Source organism: Ruditapes philippinarum, unplaced genomic scaffold, assembly GCF_026571515.1.
Source record: "Ruditapes philippinarum isolate M1 unplaced genomic scaffold, ASM2657151v2 ctg406_1_1_1_1, whole genome shotgun sequence".
Classification (NCBI taxonomy): domain Eukaryota; kingdom Metazoa; phylum Mollusca; class Bivalvia; order Venerida; family Veneridae; genus Ruditapes; species Ruditapes philippinarum.
Genome location: NW_026865760.1, coordinates 123882 through 143708, shown reverse-complemented (window position 1 = coordinate 143708; position 19827 = coordinate 123882). Strand labels below are relative to the sequence as shown.

The 19827-nt window shown below is 30.6% G+C and overlaps 1 protein-coding gene across 11 annotated transcripts in view; it reads right to left on the bottom strand.

Moving 5' to 3' along the window:
• LOC132730205 (sodium channel protein 1 brain-like) overlaps nucleotides 1–19827 on the bottom strand; it is an 83373-nt gene that overhangs the window by 45163 nt on the left and 18383 nt on the right. For all 11 annotated transcript variants that reach the window (XM_060716065.1, XM_060716068.1, XM_060716062.1 and 8 more), the window contains one exon: nucleotides 4102–4316. In XM_060716065.1, coding sequence (XP_060572048.1) covers nucleotides 4102–4316 — 215 coding nt within the window. The remainder of the gene's footprint in view (nucleotides 1–4101; nucleotides 4317–19827) is intronic.

The following is a 19827-nucleotide window of genomic DNA, read 5'->3' as shown; positions in this document are numbered from 1 at the left end:
CAATATACGGTTGTCAAGTATGTACATTATGTATGTTATGGTAATTACTTTGACAGGCATCCAAGAATAAGTAACACATATAAAAACTTCTTCAAAGGTAAAAAGATACAATTTAGGTACAGAATGTGAGATGATTATTTTGCAACATTTTTACAGTAATTATAGAACAGCTTCATGTATAATATATTATATATCATGTAAAATATATAAAATTCATACCTCTAATTTGCAGAAATATTGATTTTGTGAAATCCCAATCTTAATTAAGCTATTGAGAAACTAAATTACTCTTTTAAACATGCGTTTTTTTTTAAATTAAATAAAGCACTTAGGTGTTTGGTCTATTCAATATTAACAATACATTGTAAACAAGAGCTGTCACAGGAGACAGCGAAGCTCGACTAATAAAATACTGGACGCAGTAAGGAGGACAAAACTATGAAAGAAAAATCAATTATGTATAATTATGTATTAAGTTATAGTAAAAAAATAACATTTGTTAACATAAATTCCAAGATCAAGGGGAATAATTCTAGAAATAGTCATGCTAGAGTTATGGACCTTGTCACACAACATTTGTGTAATGATAAGAAATATATATTTGAAGTTTGAAGTAGATACCTTAAAAAGTAAAGAAGTTATTATATTTCTTAAAGAAAATCCTAAGTTCAAAGAGAGATAAATCTGTAAATATTGCTTCAAGAGTTATGAACATTGTCACATAAAATGTAATTGATGATAAGGAATAAGTATTTGAAGTTTGAGGTAGATACCTTTAAAAATAAAAAAGTTATAATAAAAAATAACATTTTTCTAGTAAAATAATCTAAGTTTATGGGGAGATAATTCTTGCAATATTAGTGCTAGATTTATGAACCTTGTCACATAAGATGTGGATGATGATAATGTAAATATATTTGAAGTATGAAGTTGATCCCTTTAGAAAAAAATAAGTAACAGTAAAAAATAATATTTTTTATGGAAAATTTTAAGTTCAAAGGGAGATAAATCTGAAAACATTGGTGCTAGAGTTATGAACCTTGTCACATAAGATGGGGATGATGATAACGTAAATATATTTGAAGTATGAGGTTGATCCCTTAAGAAATAAAGAAGAAACAGTAAGAAATAGCATTTTTTGAGGAAAATTCTAAGTTCAAGGGGAGATAAATCTGAAAATATTGGTGCTAGAGTTATGAACCTTGTCACATAAGATGGGGATGATGATAAGGTACATATATTTGAAGTATCAAATTGATCCCTTAAGAAATAAAGAAGTAACAGTAAAAAATAGTATATTTTAAGGAAAATTCTAAGTTCAAGGGGAGATAAATCTGAAAATATTGGTGCTAGAGTTATGAACCTTGTCACATAAAATGTGGTTGATGATAAGGAACATATATTTGAAGTTTGAAGTTGATACCTTAAGAAATGACAAAGTTATAGTGAAAAATATTTTACTGCACCAAAACTTTAATCTAAAATCTGGATGCGGAAGCCGGGGCGAGTAGGACAGCTCTCCATATACTTCGTATAGTCGAGCTAAAAATGCATTCAGCTTAAAGTTTATGGCTTTATGTATTCTGTTACACTGTCATTATCATACTTATTTTAAATGACATTTGACCATTGAAATATTTCTGATACAGGTAACAATTAAAATTTTGTAATTAATAACTCTCTGTCAAATTGCAAATAATGGAACATTTTGGCCAGAAAAAATAAAATACACATTATAACAAGAGCTGTCGGTAGGACAGCATGCTCGACTATTCTTAGTGCTTGATAGTAAAAAAAATGCCTGATACAGTTACCTCCTCCTGTTTACAGGTTGGGGTCATGATGGTGAACAAGTGTGCAAAGTTTCAAAGCCATATGTCAATGGACTTTGAAAATATTTGAACTATTACAAAAACTTTAACGTAAATTCTAAGTCGAAAAAGGGGCATAATTCTGTCAAAATGCTTGATAGAGTTACCTCCTCCTGTTTACAGGTTGGGGTCATGATGTTGAACAAGCGTGCAAAGTTTCAAAGCCATATGTCAATGGACTTTGAAAATATTTGAACTATTACAAAAACTTTAACGTAAATTCTAAGTCGAAAAAGGGGCATAATTCTGTCAAAATGCTTAATAGAGTTACCTCCTCCTGTCTACAGGTTGGAGTCATGATGGTGAACAAGTGTGCAAAGTTTCAAAGCCATATGTCAATGGACTTTGAAAATATTTGAACTATTACAAAAACTTTAACGTAAATTCTAAGTCGAAAAAGGGGCATAATTCTGTCAAAATGCTTGATAGAGTTACCTCCTCCTGTCTACAGGTTGGAGTCATGATGGTGAACAAGTGTGCAAAGTTTCAAAGCCATATGTCAATGGACTTTGAAAATATTTGAACTATTACAAAAACTTTAACGTAAATTCTAAGTCGAAAAAGGGGCATAATTCTGTCAAAATGCTTGATAGAGTTACCTCCTCCTGTCTACAGGTTGGGGTCATGATGGTGAACAAGTGTGCAAAGTTTCAAAGCCATATGTCAATGGACTTTGAAAATATTTGAACTATTACAAAAACTTTAACGTAAATTCTAAGTCGAAAAAGGGGCATAATTCTGTCAAAATGCTTGATAGAGTTACCTCCTCCTGTCTACAGGTTGGGGTCATGATGGTGAACAAGTGTGCAAAGTTTCAAAGCCATATGTCAATGGACTTTGAAAATATTTGAACTATTACAAAAACTTTAACGTAAATTCTAAGTCGAAAAAGGGGCATAATTCTGTCAAAATGCTTGATAGAGTTACCTCCTCCTGTCTACAGGTTGGGGTCATGATGGTGAACAAGTGTGCAAAGTTTCAAAGCCATATGTCAATGGACTTTGAAAATATTTGAACTATTACAAAAACTTTAACATAAGTGGTTACGCCGACGCCGACGCCGACGCTTGGGTGACTGCAATAGCTTTACTTATTCTTATCGAATAGTCGAGCTAAAAACTATATGAAAGCTTTGTATATAATCAGGGCAACCTGAGAATGAATGAGTTTTAAATTATAGGGGTTAAATTATTCATTATTGGATGAAGTATTACCAGAAGTGTTTAAGTGTAACCATACTTTCTGCCAGGTCATTTGCAACTCATATAGGTGGAGATTTTAGCTTTTAACTATCATTATTACACAAACTAGTTACAATGACACCATTACCAGAGAGAGAAAGGCACTGTCTCTGCATGGAGCACACATTTATAGAACAAAGATACGATAACTAATAGCTATGATTCAGTATATATATCACAAAATACATTTCTTACACATTAAATACTTTCCCACTCTTACAGCCACATAATTGCATTTCAACATTTGCTCTTCATTAGTTTTATTACATAAATCCTTAGTATACAATTAATATCATATACCGAAAGACAATATATTCAACTTAGCACTACAGAGACGTGTCTAAGGGTTGATACCTGTATGCCTTAGTCTTTAGATAAAAAATGTATCCCCATAATCATTGAAAATATAACAAAGATTTAATCAAATGTGCATTGTCAAAAAAATTATAATAACTTGAATTTCATGTTATCAATTTTCCTATAATGACTTACATATCTCCATATGCTGCTAGAGTAATCTCCCATGACTAAATTGACACCATTTGTATATATAATGAAATGGTATCATTTCTTATGTTTTGGATTATATTTATGTGCAGGTTAATTTATAGCAAATTATGCCAGTGTTACTCAGTATGTGTGGCTGTTAATTAAACAGTCAGTTGCATGAAACAATCAACAGTAGCATTCTGCTATTGATTCAATTAAGAAAATAATTGTCTTTTTTTCTTTTTTCTCTGAATTATTACTGTATCTTCATGCACAAATCAGCACCTGTACTTTTCATAAAATGCATGATAAATTTTGTTAGTGACCTTAACTTGCTTATATTAAACTTGTTTTTAAATTTTATTGTATTATTTTCCTAATGGAGAATAGAATTAAATCAATGAATTTAATTTGGCAAAATAAACGACTGACAATGCCATATTAATTATATAACAAGTCTTATCTGATAGGAAGGGAGTTTAAGATAGAATAATACTTACTCGGAAATGGTAGCTGCATCAGAGGATGGCATTGCGAGAAATATACAGTTTGTGAGAATAGTTGTTATAATCAAATAGTCAAAATACTGATTTGTGGCAATGTACACACAAAACCGACGGAATGGATTCCACACATTCAGTAAGTAGAACGATGGCGTCGATGAAAAACGGTAGATGTATTCTTTCTTGAATCTAGGAGCAATCACGCAGAAAGTCTGAAAATATATAAATAAAGATATGATTAAAATAATGATAGCAGAGAATCTATGAGACTTTCGATAGTTATTGGGCAACAACTGTAATAGAAAATTTTCAAAAATCAATGTAATAAAAAAACACCTTTAAGTAAGAGAAACTATAATCCATCTGATCATCTGGTTTCAAATTGTTCTTTGGAAAAAATCAAAGTTTTTAAACCTGGACATTTGTCATATTCACATAAATGTATATTGTTGAACATGTGCATTATTTATTATAATATACAGTATATATTAAAGAAAAATTTTCAAAATTAAAAAAAGAAAGATATTAAGAAATATTGGTTTAACTTTGGAAAATTGATGATGGGAGATTTAAAGAAAAAAAGAAGATACATTGTTACTTTCTTAAAAGAGAGACTATGTGCAGAGTTTATATATTGTGTAATATTGACTATTTCTGTATATAAACTTTCTGTAAATTACTGCCAAGAATAAATTTTAGTTTCCAGATTTGAATTTCAATATACTTAAGGCTATTGTGGTGCTATGAAGGCCTCCAAGCCTGTAAAGAATTCCCCCTTATTGACAAAGGTTAATGAAAATATTTTCAACAAAGTTAAACACCAATGCTACAGACCAGATTTCTAATCAATGGTGCTCTTTAAAATTCTAACAATCTTTAACTTCAGGTATAGAGAAATAGTTGCTGAGGGCAGTTATATAAATAGGGCCTATGATAATGACGTTAACAAATATGCTCAAATACAGAAAGATGAAATAGCTTGCTGATGAGCCAAAATATTTCAAGAGAATCAAACTTGAGAAAAATGTTCTTACATTTTAGGAAAAATTAAAAAGGTTCAACATTCAAGTAATCTTACACATTTTTTTTTTGTGTTTAATGACTAATTTAGCAGTATTTATAACAAAATTTCTACTTCATAAAATTAGCATAAATCTGCTGGCATGCTACTTTAAAATATCAAGGGACAGCTTTATAAAGAACTCCAATTAAATACTTACCAACTTGTACATTTATTTTATCATAATACAGAAGGTCCTATTAAGGATTAGGTTGTTTATAACAGATCTAATTAAATTTTAAAGCTAATGAAGCTTGTAATTATTGAACGTGGGTCTGTAAAATTTGATTAAACAGTTCCTGCTACACATATTGAGAGTACAAGTTGGAATCTGCATGCATCATATATCATCACAACATTTATACCCGGCTTATTGAATGGCTTTATTCTGCCCAATTAAGTTTGTGGTGAGCCCTGCAGTGCTATAATGAAAACTGATTGATCAAGTATTGATCTTAATAATCTATGGGCCTCTATACTTTGGTCCTAGTACTAGGTAATCTTATAGACAACATTATAGACTGTCAAACCTGTGCAAGTAAAATCAGCAACATACAAAATCTACTTTACATAAATGAGAAGAAGTTTTAATGCTTTAAATGATCATCGTAAAGGTCAGGAAAGAAATGTTTTAGACTAAAGATTTGACTGTTGTCCCAATATACACAAATGCCATGTATAAATGTCTGAAAATATTAACAAATTTTCATCATAGATTCTTTTTTATTGTATACTCTTGCATAAATTGAACTCCAATTGATTATTCAAAGTCAACTATCAAAATAAATGATCAGGTAATCTAGTCTTCGTAAATAAATATAAATATAGAAAGACAATTACCAAGAACAATAACCATCAGATAATCTCAGTTTACCTAAAATAACTGATGTTTTGCTTAACTTATATTTATAATGACCATCTTAGGACTGTGGGAAGGATAATGATAGGTCTGTTCATCCCCAGTATAATAGCTGACAGCCAGCCCACAAATTAAATACTGTCTGATCATATATATAGACCATGCAGATATGAGTGTTTTATGCTGGGAACCTTGAAATAAAAATGGCTATTCCAAATTCAAGGTAGGGCAAGTACCTTGAAATAAAAATGGACTGTTCCAAATTCAAGGTTAGGCATGTACCTTGAAATAAAAATGGACTGTTCCAAATTCAAGGTAAGGCATGTACCTTGAAATAAAAATGGCTATTCCAAATTCAAGGTAGGGCAAGTACCTTGAAATAAAAATGGCTATTCCAAATTCAAGGTAAGGCAAGTACCTTGAAATAAAAATGGACTGTTCCAAATTCAAGATAGGGCAAGTCGATTACACAGATTGAGCAGGGAAGAATAGTTTATGTCCAGTGATGAAGTATAAAAGTTGTTGCCTCAGCAAATAATTTGTCATGTGTGTTTGATTAACACCACATAAACAAAATATATATACTTCTGTTAGCTTGCCAAAAGGACAGAACAAACATATACCATTAGTACAATAAACAAAATATATAAGCACAACAAATCATCAATGCATGCTGCAATTTCTGTTGTGATTCTTTTGTCTTTAAAATGAAACTGAGTTTTGAGTTCTTTACTCAGCATTGAACCCTCAGTTCTTTATAGTATGTAAACTGCATGCTATTAAACTAATTTTTGTATGTAACTCTTTTTTTGTATAGAAAACAACATTTTGACTAATACAACATAATGTAAATTAACAATTCTCTATGGGCATTCACCATAATCTCTATCTTTGGGCTTTTACATCCACAATATTTAAGTGAATTGAATCAGAGTGGCCTGTTTTAGCAATTACAAACCATCATAATTTAGTAAGGCCCTTTTAAACAATATGAAAAGGACATGAGGTCATGAATATATTTAATTAACCCTGTTCCAATAACAGAATTAAGTGTCTTTATTGAATGAGGTCTTTAATTTAGAAATCTTTCTCGAAGTAACGGTATTGCCTAAAGGCAAATAATCTCTTTAAGTGTCTAATACCATGGTACCTAACAAATTAGATAGTGTAGGTTCTCCTCAAACTTCAAATGCAAAAAGCACAAATAAGGGGTTGTAAAGGAAACTTATTCACCAGTATAGAAGAAATACAACATTTTAAGTTTCAAAGGAATCAGAATGATACAATTATTAAGAAACTTTAAAACTTAAAATGTTCAAGTTTGAAAAATATGTTCTTTTTATTAATTATTTAAAACTCTTTTCAAGCCTCAACCATTATTAATACAAGCCTAAATGCTTATCATGCAAAAGTTATTGAATTAAACTGCTTTAAAAGTATTTCAAATCATTTATAATTAGAAGTACCTTTAATGTTATTATTAAATGTTTGTTACCTAGTTTAATACAAGAATGTTAAATATGTGATCACGATTGCCTTACATATTATTGATCATATTTCTATAGATGATTAAAACATGTTGTACAGCCTATTATGACTGAAGATGGTATCGATCAACCAATGATCAGTGTTTTGTTTATTAATTGTTAGATAAACAGAATATGATTGAAATGACCAAGTCTTATATCGATTGAACAAATAGTTTTTTCAGCCAATTAATTTGAAATTATTGATACGGTTTAGATATTGTTTGATTATCAATCCTTTCTCAAAGTCTAACAGTCGCAAAAAGTAACAGGTAATAGAAAGTGAATATTGCTTTTATTGGCAACAAAATAATAACAAAATTAAAATATATTTGAAGCTGAAAGCTTAATTTTGCTCCATCTTAATTGATTCTGATATTAACACAATGAAAATATATGTAAGCATACATATATACTTAAAGTGACATTATGCTCCTTTTTTCATTGTCAAGTTGAGATTTATTGACAATATATTTAAAAAGATGGTCTGTTATAATAGTGCTTGACCACCAGTTGATATTAGAAAATGTTTAGGATAAAATATAAATCTAACTAAAATATAAAATGTCTGCAATTCGGATAGATATTTACAGACATCTCTTATGCCGTGTGAGTTATTTATTGCTCATGCAAAGTAAATTATAAAATTGGAAGGTGCAAACTTATTTTGATTTTCACCTGTTCACTCACTGTGTAACCCTTGGATGGACATAACGCCACTTTAACATATTAAAGAAGGACATTTTAATAACCAACAATAAGTAGTATCACTGACCACTTAATCCTGTGTCAGTGCAATTTATATTGCAAAATTTATTTTCAGAAGTTTAATTGTTTTTTTTTGGTGATATTAACCATCTTGGATACTTAATTACAAGGGTTGGTTTGCTATGTCATAAATCTATAACAGTAATAGTAAACAAAATAGTCTTATAATTCATCTTTAAGACATTAAAATTCTTTGATCTTAATGTTTCTATTTAAAATCATAAAGCAGGCATCATTGATTTATCTAATATTAATGTTTTCATTGTGTGTTTTGGTAACTTGATATTATTCAATGTTATATCAAATCATTCAATGCTTGAACTTTGCAGCAGTCTATTTTGTCTGTTTTATATAGAATGAAAAAAATCCATTAAGTAAATATGTACTTTGTGTATAGAAATTTCAACCGTTTTCTTGTTAATTATACATGACCAGGCCTTTGTTGCCACAATAAGTATCCAGTACAACTCCCAGTTCAATACTGTTAACACGTCAAAGTTTATACAATTTAAAAGGAGCTTAATTTTAAAGATTTAATACTTGACAAAATTGATTACCAAAGAATTTTAAATGATACCATTATATTTAATATGCAGAAGAAAGGAAGAAGGTTTCAAAATAAACCTGACATTTGTAACAACATGTGGTTAACAATAGATTTATTTCCTTTTTAGAAAAAGAAGCCATTTAATATTGGGACATGTTAATTCAGTTAACAGACATACATTTCATTATTTATGCAGCAAAACAAAACATTCCAATTAGAGACAGCCATAAATAAAAATTGCCACATCTACCGGAAGATTTTAAGAAATAATGATATAGATAAAAGAAGCGAGCGGGCATCAAAATATCAGGCAAAGATTCACTGGGGTGATGGTGGAGAGCTTTAGGAGTGGAGACTCCCAGATGACCTGGCCTTTTGAATTTCTACAAAAAGGGATATTTACAGTAAAATATGAGTCAAAACTGGCTTTAAGTAAATGTAGGTCATTGAATCCTTGTTAATTGGAGTCTGGAACCCCTGCTGGGATTCCTGTTGTTAAACTCTGTCAGCCACAAACACTGCATGCCTTGATGCAATTTCTGGACATAATGAGTAAATGTGTAGGGTCATTAAGATGCTTTCTGCATGGTAGTGGGTATGCCTGCATGATAAAGAATATGTCCACATGGTACTAAGCACCATATATTAGTCTAGAAAAAAAAATGGCCCCTTAGTAGACTAACTGTAAAATTATCAATTGCCCCTTGAATAATGATAATGTTTGACCATCAAATTCTTTTTTAAAACAGAAATTATGGAAGCATAAATGCAAAATTTTAACAAATAGGCATTTAAAAATTAACTCTTTATAGGTTCTTTTAAGACATTTATGTTATACAGCATTATTCACGTTAATATAAAAGAATAGAATTTTTTTTTAATTTTTCTGGGAAAATGTAGAAATACCTAAAATGCACTAGAAGTCATTTTACTTGAAAAAAAAATCCTTTGGGAGTCAGGAACCTTTTTCCTTTTGTAAACTGCCTTATAAACATCTCTATTTAGATTAACTCTAAGTTAAGGAAATATTAAAGAAGCAAATCAATTCCACTTACACGCCAAACATTTTCTGATGGCATTAAACTTTTCACATGGCTGCCAGCCCAGCATGGAGCCATTGAAACTTCCTATGAATAATTAAATATCTATAATAATTATCTAGCTCTTACATTTCATTTATAAAAGATAATCTGTGTGTAAGAAGTAGCAGAAAAGTCATAAAGTGGTTAGGTCACTTCGTTCAATATGTCATATGTAGACGTATTGAGACCTAAAAATTTATATTCAAAAGATTTTGAAACAGCCGGGTACAGACTACCTTCTTTAAAAATACAACCTACTATTACGTCAAGTAAGACAACTAAAATGTGTCAATTTTCATGCCGCCGAATTTTGGTAATGTACACTTTATGGAATTTCAGAAACAATGTAACAAATTGTTACAGTAAACATGTAAATAGTTAAAATTTGATTTCCATCTAACAATCTTGCGCGTCTACAATTTACATGCAAGTGGCGTTTGGAATTAAAGGGACTCAACTCTGTAAATATAACAATATTATATGAACACATATACGCCGATTCCCGCTGTTTGAATGCGTAGTGTTACAAATCAAACCTTCTATTATTACGGTGCTAGCCGTTGAGTATATATACGATGTAAAACGCAGTAACATTGGTTTTTAGTACGGGATTAATTCTCAGACGTATATATATACGTAAACCATCTTCAAATGATAAAGCTTAATGATATGTAAATATGACAATAGTGTCTGCACGGCATATTTCATCCTCTTAGAAATAAGAAAAGAAACTTGCTTTCTGGTTTTAATATGAACTTTTTTTTGAAATTAGGTTGCCACGAGTCATTTTCGGTATACCTAACCAATAATTTCTCGTTTCTTCTGACCTTTTCTATCACGTACGCTATGATATGGGCGTGAAATGTTCATGGTGATAGAAAGGTTGTGAAAATGTTCCTACATTTTCTGACATTAGCTTGAGCGTAGTCTTACCATCATGTCGCACCAAGCATTCCTCTTTTCTCGCATGCACGCCTACGCATAGTAACTACCTGTAGGTTACTTATTCCTATAGTTATAGGCTGACTGTATATGAACGTCTTTTAATAAATACTTGTATAATATATTCCAGTACGACAACCAGGCCAACATTTGAAACATTTAACATATAATCACTTTATTTTTGGCACGCGTTTCAGATGTTCAGTTGTTAAATTTTATAGGTGATAAATGAATTCTTTTTGACACTGTCGTTTGCTGGAAAGGCGCACATAAATTTATGTTAACTTTACTGGGTTCATTGGATGTGACATAAATAAAGAATGAGTCTACAAAAAGACCCCATGTTACTTCTTTCTGCTTTTTGGGCATTAAAAAATGAAATATCAAAGCTCTTTGTAAAAGTAAATATCATCGTACGACATGACGGAAGACATAATTTTAAGTCTAATATCTGCAAAGTATACCTCGGCATGATATCATTCAGGAAATATCAAACTTAAAATCAAGGATACAAAATGCCTAACAATAAAATAGTAAACACCACTGTTCATTTGCAATATACCTAAAGATATTCAGCTTTCCATAGTCTCGATGTAAAGCAGCGTTTATATATAAATGAGCCAGTAGCTTAAGTGGTTTATTTTAACGACATATACAGTCATACGACAACATGAGCCGATGTAACAATCAACATTGTTTGTAGCGAAGGACAGTGTAAAGATTCCACCAAGAATGTCATCTAAACACATCGTCTTTAAACTTTGTACAACGAAACACCATAAAAAATGACCATAAAACTGCACCCTGCCTTTCAACTCAACTAATGTTAACATATTTTTTTCTTTAAAACGTCAATTTTTACCTCATATATAAAAGAGGAATTATATATATTGGAAAAAAACAAGCCAAACAAAAAGTAAAACAGTGCAGCGTGTTTCAATATAATTTGGTTTTTGCATGTCTTAAGCTGATACAAATATCATGTACTTTAGTACACACCATATGTTTTTGAACAATAAATTTTAAATAAGTACTACAGTTCGAGAACAGATTCGGTGCATTACTTGCAAAATACAATGAAAATAATTAAGTACCATGAAAAGACGCGGTCAAAAATACAAATTATTAAAGTCGAACAAATATTAAAGTCGAACGGCACTGACAATGCTGTTTATAAGTTAATTGTTCGTATTGTCATGTCATTGTTTCTATAACAGGCCAAATTAATAAGATTAAATCACACCTTATACACAAAGCTTTGATTTAAAAAAATCTTTTCTCAATATCTATCACAAAAGGATTCACAATGTCGTATTTCGTAATACGTGTAAATAGGGTCTGATAAGATAAAATCTAAGCATAGACGCATCCAATGAGGTTCAAGCATTGTTCTGTTACGACTACAATATGTATCTTGTAATCAAGTCAGACTGTATAATTGATTTTGGTTATAATATATACATGAAATATATAGATACTATATTTATAGATACATAGAGAATAATAGTTAATTAGTATCCCTATTGTTCGTATTCCCTATAAGCCTCTTTATATTGCACTCTGTACTGTACTCATTTATCATTCCCATGCACATTTTATACTGCACACCATTTGATACAGAAATGATTAGATTTTTTGTGTGTTTGTATAAAAATCATCTGTGAATACCTTAATAGGTTACAATTAAATAAGAAAATCTGTTTAGGAAAACAATGCAGGCATGCCTCATTTGAAATCGAAGCATTGAGAAAGTGTAACGGATATAATTGTAAAGATATCCGTAACAGAATCTTGTTTTATACGATTATTCTCTGTTCTTACTGAATATTTTTATATTTCTAACATACAAATGGGAATTTCCGAATCTTTTTCTATTTTTTTTCTTTACAAAATCGTAAATTCCTGAGATTTCTAACTGGATGAATGAAAGCTGAAATGTTTTATAAATAAAATCTTTGTTTGCCAATATTAAGTTGAAAAAAACATTGCTTACGAATTCAGCAAAAGATTTTAAACCGGAAGTCCAGGTATTATTTAGGGGGCATTAAGCTTAAAAATGGATACGATTAACATCTGACCTGTGTATAACGGTGTTCAAATGGTGGATTTATAGAGGATAATAGATGCTTATCATAAGACATTTGGAGAAAGAAGCGCTGCATGTGAAATGACTCGTCAAAAAAGTAGCAAAACATAAAATAAATCTAAAATGTGTGTGTGTTTTTTATACAAAATACTAAACTGCAACAGAACAGCGACAAAAAACTGGCTTTTGAAAAACAATAAAAACTAAAAAATATGGGCATTTAAGAGACTTGCTATTATCGAGTTCCATAAATTGATCGAATAATGTTGAAAAAAATCCAAACACTTGAGAACAGATTTCTAAGGGAAAAAAACCCTCTCATTCCAGTGTCACATTTTGCATTATCATGTTCAATACAGTTATAGATATTTCCAGGATGAAAGAACATAATCTTAATGCCTAAATGTCTGTAACCGAACACTTCCGTTGAGAGGAACACACAACTGTGACGTCAATCATTTGTTAAAGATGTCACGTGATTTTACAGGCTAACGTTCGACACGTTCCGAAAGACAGCGTCGATATTTAGAATTAGAAATTGAAACGGAAGTTTATTTCAAGAAGCAACATAAGGAATCAAAAGTTTCTATAATTACCGCATCGACTGCCTATTTATGATTGTCAGACCTGACTAGAAACTTAACAAAGACTGTGAAGGTAAAAATGTCATTGCAATATATTGATAGGCATTAACTGCTTGTTCAGTTTTCTTCAGTCAAGTGGTATTAGATCGATACAACTCTGATTGTCATTCATTGATGCCGTCGCTATGACGTAATCAACATTGCTTATGTCTCTTTGTTTCTTATTTATTTATTCATGGAACAGCGTGCAGACAAAATGTAAACAAATCAGTTCTTGACATAATCGTCCCGTCTCAAACAACAAATTAAAATACCAACAAGAATTTTCTCTTGCAAATTAGAGACGGAAATTGTTCAAAATTCAAATTAAAAATATAAGAATAGTTTTAAAGGTGAGGCTGATTTTGTAATGCGGGACTGAATCTCGCTGGTACTGTATATTTATATGCAATAAGAGCTGAATTTTCACACATTGTTTTTTTTTAATATTAATCGATTTTTATAGGTAGTAATTATTACTTTCATGAACAATTCATACGGAGCCCACTAAAAATAAGGAAACGACGATTTATTTTAACAATAACAAACGGTATAATGACCGCCAATTATTTAGTCCTGTCACATTTTGTCCTGGAACAACATCTTAAACATGTCAAAAACCTTTCCACTTTAATCAGTATTGACAATTTAAGACGAGTGAACTGAAATGAAAATGTACCCACTGCCCGACCTGTGTTCTGGATGCATTATGCAAATGGACTAATTGTTGCCAAATGGGTAGAATACCGTTTGTCATTTTGTATATATTGAACATTCAAACCGTACCATATAGGCGATACCCCGATAAGATAGCTTTTATAGATTCATAACGACAGCTATTCATATTGCTCACCCGTAACATCGATCAGTTCCTCCTACAACCGAGAAATGAAACAATGCTCAAACAACTGACTTAACCTACAGGGAAATTGCTTATGTATTATTCTCTAATTCGTACAATACTCACACTTCGCGAGTAGATTTTTCAGGCAGATTTATTATGATGATTATTATGATTATTGCAAATCTAATTTTACTTCAAAATGTTTTACATGATAGCTATACCGATTTAACATCATCGCTCATGCAATAAATAATGACTGTATATTCATAGAATTATAGATATATAGATACATAGAGTTATAGAGATAACTTACTCTCATTTAGTTTTATAGTTAGATGTAGATAGATAGATAGATAGATATAATTGATCAGGTTTGCACAAGTATACTTCCAAAATATGGAAACGCCAAGAAATGCTTTCTCAATCAAACTGCTTATATTGATATTAGTTTCCTTTCCGGACACATACATTAAAACATAAAGAAAAATCATTATCCGCGTACGTTATTATATTGACAGTATCATGTATAGAGTAACTTGGTAACGAACAATACAAGAATAAATGAATTGCTTAAAATTGATCCATAATTGTTTAATGGCCTGTTTCTAGTTATTTTCCCTTTATTATTATTAAACAGCATGGTGTTTACTTTTCGCAACAAATCTTTTCGGAGTCGGTAATAATGATTTGTCATATGACAAATTCGGTTTCGATCTATAAATTTATATCGAGCTTTCCATTCACCTTGTATCTCTTAAAAAATACTTGGCATCATATTTAATATACAGTATGACTGTAGGATACATAGCTTTATTTGCTTACGTAGGCTAATTAAAAATGCACTAAAAACAGAGTGTTTTCAGAGATTAAGAATTAAAAAGACAAACCAGAGTAACAACCCACGCAATTCTTAAATTCTTAAAACAGAATACAGAACAAACTTACATAAACAAATGTTTCTATTTTCGAATAATGTGTTCACATAGATTATGCATAAACAATGCAAGCATGTGACCCCTCACTATATTTGACGTCATGTTCACGATGATCAAAGAATTATGACTTGTATTTTAGAGCAGTTCCTTTATATTTAAATGTCCGTTGTGATTTTAAAAATAATCATCTATCTTTTAATTAGTTTTATAGTCGCTAGTTGCCAATATATATGATCTATTAGCGATAAAGTTTAAAACTTATCGCTACATCTTGGCTTTATTTTAAGTGTATACATGAAAACAAAACGAATGTTTGCCAATAATAGTTTGCAAATTTAGAAAGAAAGACTAAATAAAGGTTAAGATACCAAATAAAGTTTACGCATGAATAAATCAGCATGATATGCATTCTCGCTTTTTATCTTTAGAAATGAACGAAGTCGGCAATAATCATAAAGTAACATTCCATCACAATAAACAATCTGGCTAAATAAGACAAGCTTTACTGCTGCAATTACGAGAAATTGTTTTATGGCTGTACTCTGACGTCTAGGGAATAAATGGCCGCAACACTAACACCTTATCACTCCTTCACGGGTCGGCAGCGTCAGAAACTTGAATAATTAAACACAATTACGGGGGGCAGAGAGAGCAATAGAGAGACTAACATAGTCTTAAGATCCTATATATTGATTACGTAATGATTCAAGTGATTTTTAGCACTGAATATACATGAATATGGTTGTGAAGCATATACTCGTTTCGACAAAGAGGACAATGCTTATAATTATATGATCTGTATAAAATCAAAACAAGAAACAAACTTTTTGAGAAACGCACTTATAAGGACAGATAAATATATAGATTGAAATAAAGACGCTTTAATTTTCTTTTCTTTTTGTGCGATACGGGTTATATTAAAGCCGGTTTGAATTTTATAAATTCATTTGTACGAGTATAAAATCAGTTCAATAAAAACAAACGCTTTTCTTTGCTTTCTATATTTAGTCTTCTTCAGAAAAAATTGACGTTTATGACGTATTTTTATGAGGTTCATTAGAAAATACAAATATATCAAAATTGACCTTCCAATACAACTCTTTCCCCACTTGAGGGTAGTCCTCGCTACCCGGACATCTAATATTTAACTGGCCACTAAGTAAATTTAACCTTCTTCCGGTCGCAGACTCCTAATTGACTGTCTAAATATATCTCTTTCATATCATTCGATCAACCAAATAGACTTTACAGAATTAATTGTGACATGTGAGCTGTAACCGTTTCATTCCATTTTCTTAAATAATTAACTAACATGAAAACAATTGTGTTCTAGTCTCTAATATTGTTCACGCATGCGCACAGATGATAAAGGTATGAATGTTTGATGTTAGTGCTCATTAATGAATAGAAATCTGGTAGTAATCATCGTGCAATGATAACGTATGTAATACAATGACAGTAGGATGTCAATAAGCATCTAACATAAGCTCTATCATACAGCTGCAGTATACAAATATATAAAAATAGCAGTCGTATATCTAAATTATCAATCAGCTACGTTGTTAATGTCAGTTCGTGTTATAATTTATAATTACCTGTAAAGATGGTCAGGCAAATTACAATTTATAAGCGATGAAAGCTGAATATATCTTAATTATTTACCTATGCTTCATTCTTCCGAACAATAGTTACTTATGTGTGTACGTAATTGGTGGGGCGCACATTAAAAGTTGATCAAAATGTTCTGTTCAGTGTTGCGCTTTTTTCATCATAAGTGCAAAAAAATCAAATTCAGGTCAAGTTTCCATGATTTTTTTTGTTAAACAAAAATTTGTGACTAAGGAAGTTTTAAATGTGCTTAACATACTTAATATTTCTTCAATGGTATCAACTTTAACCTGTAAGCATCAATTCTTTTTAAGTACGCTGAAATAATCAGAGCCAAATAAATGACATCATTGTTCACTTTAAAACAATTACTTCATCAATGGTTTTGAAGCCTATACGCATATACGATATTCTATCGACAAGATAAAAAAAAGAAAAAATTCTCGAAGAGAACAGTCACTCTTGCACCAATCTAGCTTTTGTAGTCAAACATTCAGTTTTCATCTTATGATAGGTCAAAAGGTATGTATTTAACATCTACCCGTTTACTTTGCTTTGATACAAACAAATCAACAATTTTTAAATGGGATAGGTGAATACGAAATGTGATCAATTAAATTCTGATTCAATATGATGTATACACTCACTGATAATCAAGTACATTCATATCGGGTAATGAACCGTATTTTCAAATTTGCATTGAAATGAGCATAAATATTTTAAATGTAACAGTGTTTAACCAGCAAAGGATCAAATAGAGTTCGTTTAAAAAAAATAAGTAAATATAAAAACAGTTTATGTTTTCAAATATTTTAAAACATTATATAATTCACGTCATAAAGTACATGTTTACGGTGACTTAACAATTTTGTTATAAGTATTTATATTTGAGGTGTCGGGGCAAATACGGGATAACAAGTTACACCACAGTAACTACGTCAAGATTGCTGTAAATTATCGCACACTTTTAACATTTACATAGTCGGATTTCATCGTAATCTTTCTCAAGATATTTACATTATCTGTCTTTTGTTATAGAATTCAATAGAAATAAGGTTATACTTGTATTTTCAGTTAATATTGAATTGCTGTCATGTAATCTTAACGCAACATTTGTAAAGTCTAAAAAGCACCCCTGCTCCCCCACCCCACTCCCCCCAATAAAAAAAGAAAAAGACAAAGAAAAAAAGGCGTTTGCCTTGACAAGATTTGCGTGTTAATGAATCAACTGATCAGTTGTTTCTAGAATATAAAGAAAGTTCTACACAGACCGATGACTGTATATAAGTACATCACTGCTATATACCGTGTCATGGTAATCATGTATATTTGTCCACTGGGAGTCAAACAATTTCCTCTTTTGTGTTCATAATACTATAAGAATAATTAACTGAACTTTGCTTGATGTAAATTCGGTCGTACAATTTCGCTTTATAATTATCAAGCTGCAGAGGTGCTATAACTGCTATTCTGAAACCAAAGGTGGCCGTAATTTGATAGTTTTTGGATGCTTTTAAAATGTCATATGTTCTTTAATACTGGTCTTTTGGAAACCATTCCTGTCATTTGTTTATATTTACAATATTGTTTCCGTATTCAAAGAAAAATAAATCGCTCGTCATTATCGCAGTTAATCTATTTATCAAAAATGGCTAATGCTTTAGTACCATTAAAAATATATATTGTTTTGATTCATAAACTGTCAAAAATGAGCATGCATGTTGTTCTATTTACAATGAGTGTGGGCTTACGTTGCTAGAAAAACGTCTTTCTTGGCAATACGTCAAAAAGATTGTGAAAAGTGGTTAGTCTTTTTTTTGTAAGTCCACATTCACTTCATTCCTGTATACCTTTTTTCAACATGAACATATGAGTACAGATGTTTATAATTTGGTGATCATTTCATTAATGAACAGCATACTGTACACATGCTACTATTTCTTCATTTAGCAAAAAACGATTACGGAATAAAATGTATTAATTTAGTTCAAAGATAGATTATACTGAGATCATTATAACTGTTTCATATTATATGTAGTAAATACTAAATTACAAGCAAGGGGATATATTTTTTAACATTGTTATTGAAGCAACAGTGTAACGTTTATTATATCTCCTGTAAAAATAAATTCAGGAAATTGTCAAATTATATTGTCTCAAACTGCATGGTGATAAGAATGTTTCCCTCGAAATGATTTAAAAAAAATAACGGATTTAAATCTTTAACAATGACTTTCTTGAGGGCAATAACGACGAGAAACGTATTTCCAAAAAATGTTAACAGCCAGGCGTTCTCTCTTCTGTGTGTTTTATAATGTCTTATTTTATGCAAATTACAACACTGTTGTTTATTTGATCATATTCCTAGAATTTCACATGGTCTCTGTTCATTTACATCATCTGTCTTTTGTTTGAAGCCACTGTTAATAGCTTCTATTTGCATACTATTATCTTCCATGCATATCACATGCATGAGAAAATAGTATAGTAATTTCAGAAAAAAAAAGTGAAAAAAGTGAAAACAATTTATTGTTATATAAGGTAACAGCCTGTATATGTGATCTAACACATACAATATTATAATATAATATCTTACATGAATATGTTCCTTTTTTAATATAAGTGTCAGCGGACCTTTAAAAAGTATATTTTTCACGATATCAGCGGTCCGACAAAAAAGTATAGTGACCGCCTGATTGGTGTGTAACCAAGAGGAATATTAAAATATAAGCTGACTGACAACAATATTCAGCAGATTTTACAAGAATTTTGTGATTAAAACAATATGATTTTCAACTTTTACAATTATATTGTAAGAAAGTATGGTATGATATAAGATAGGT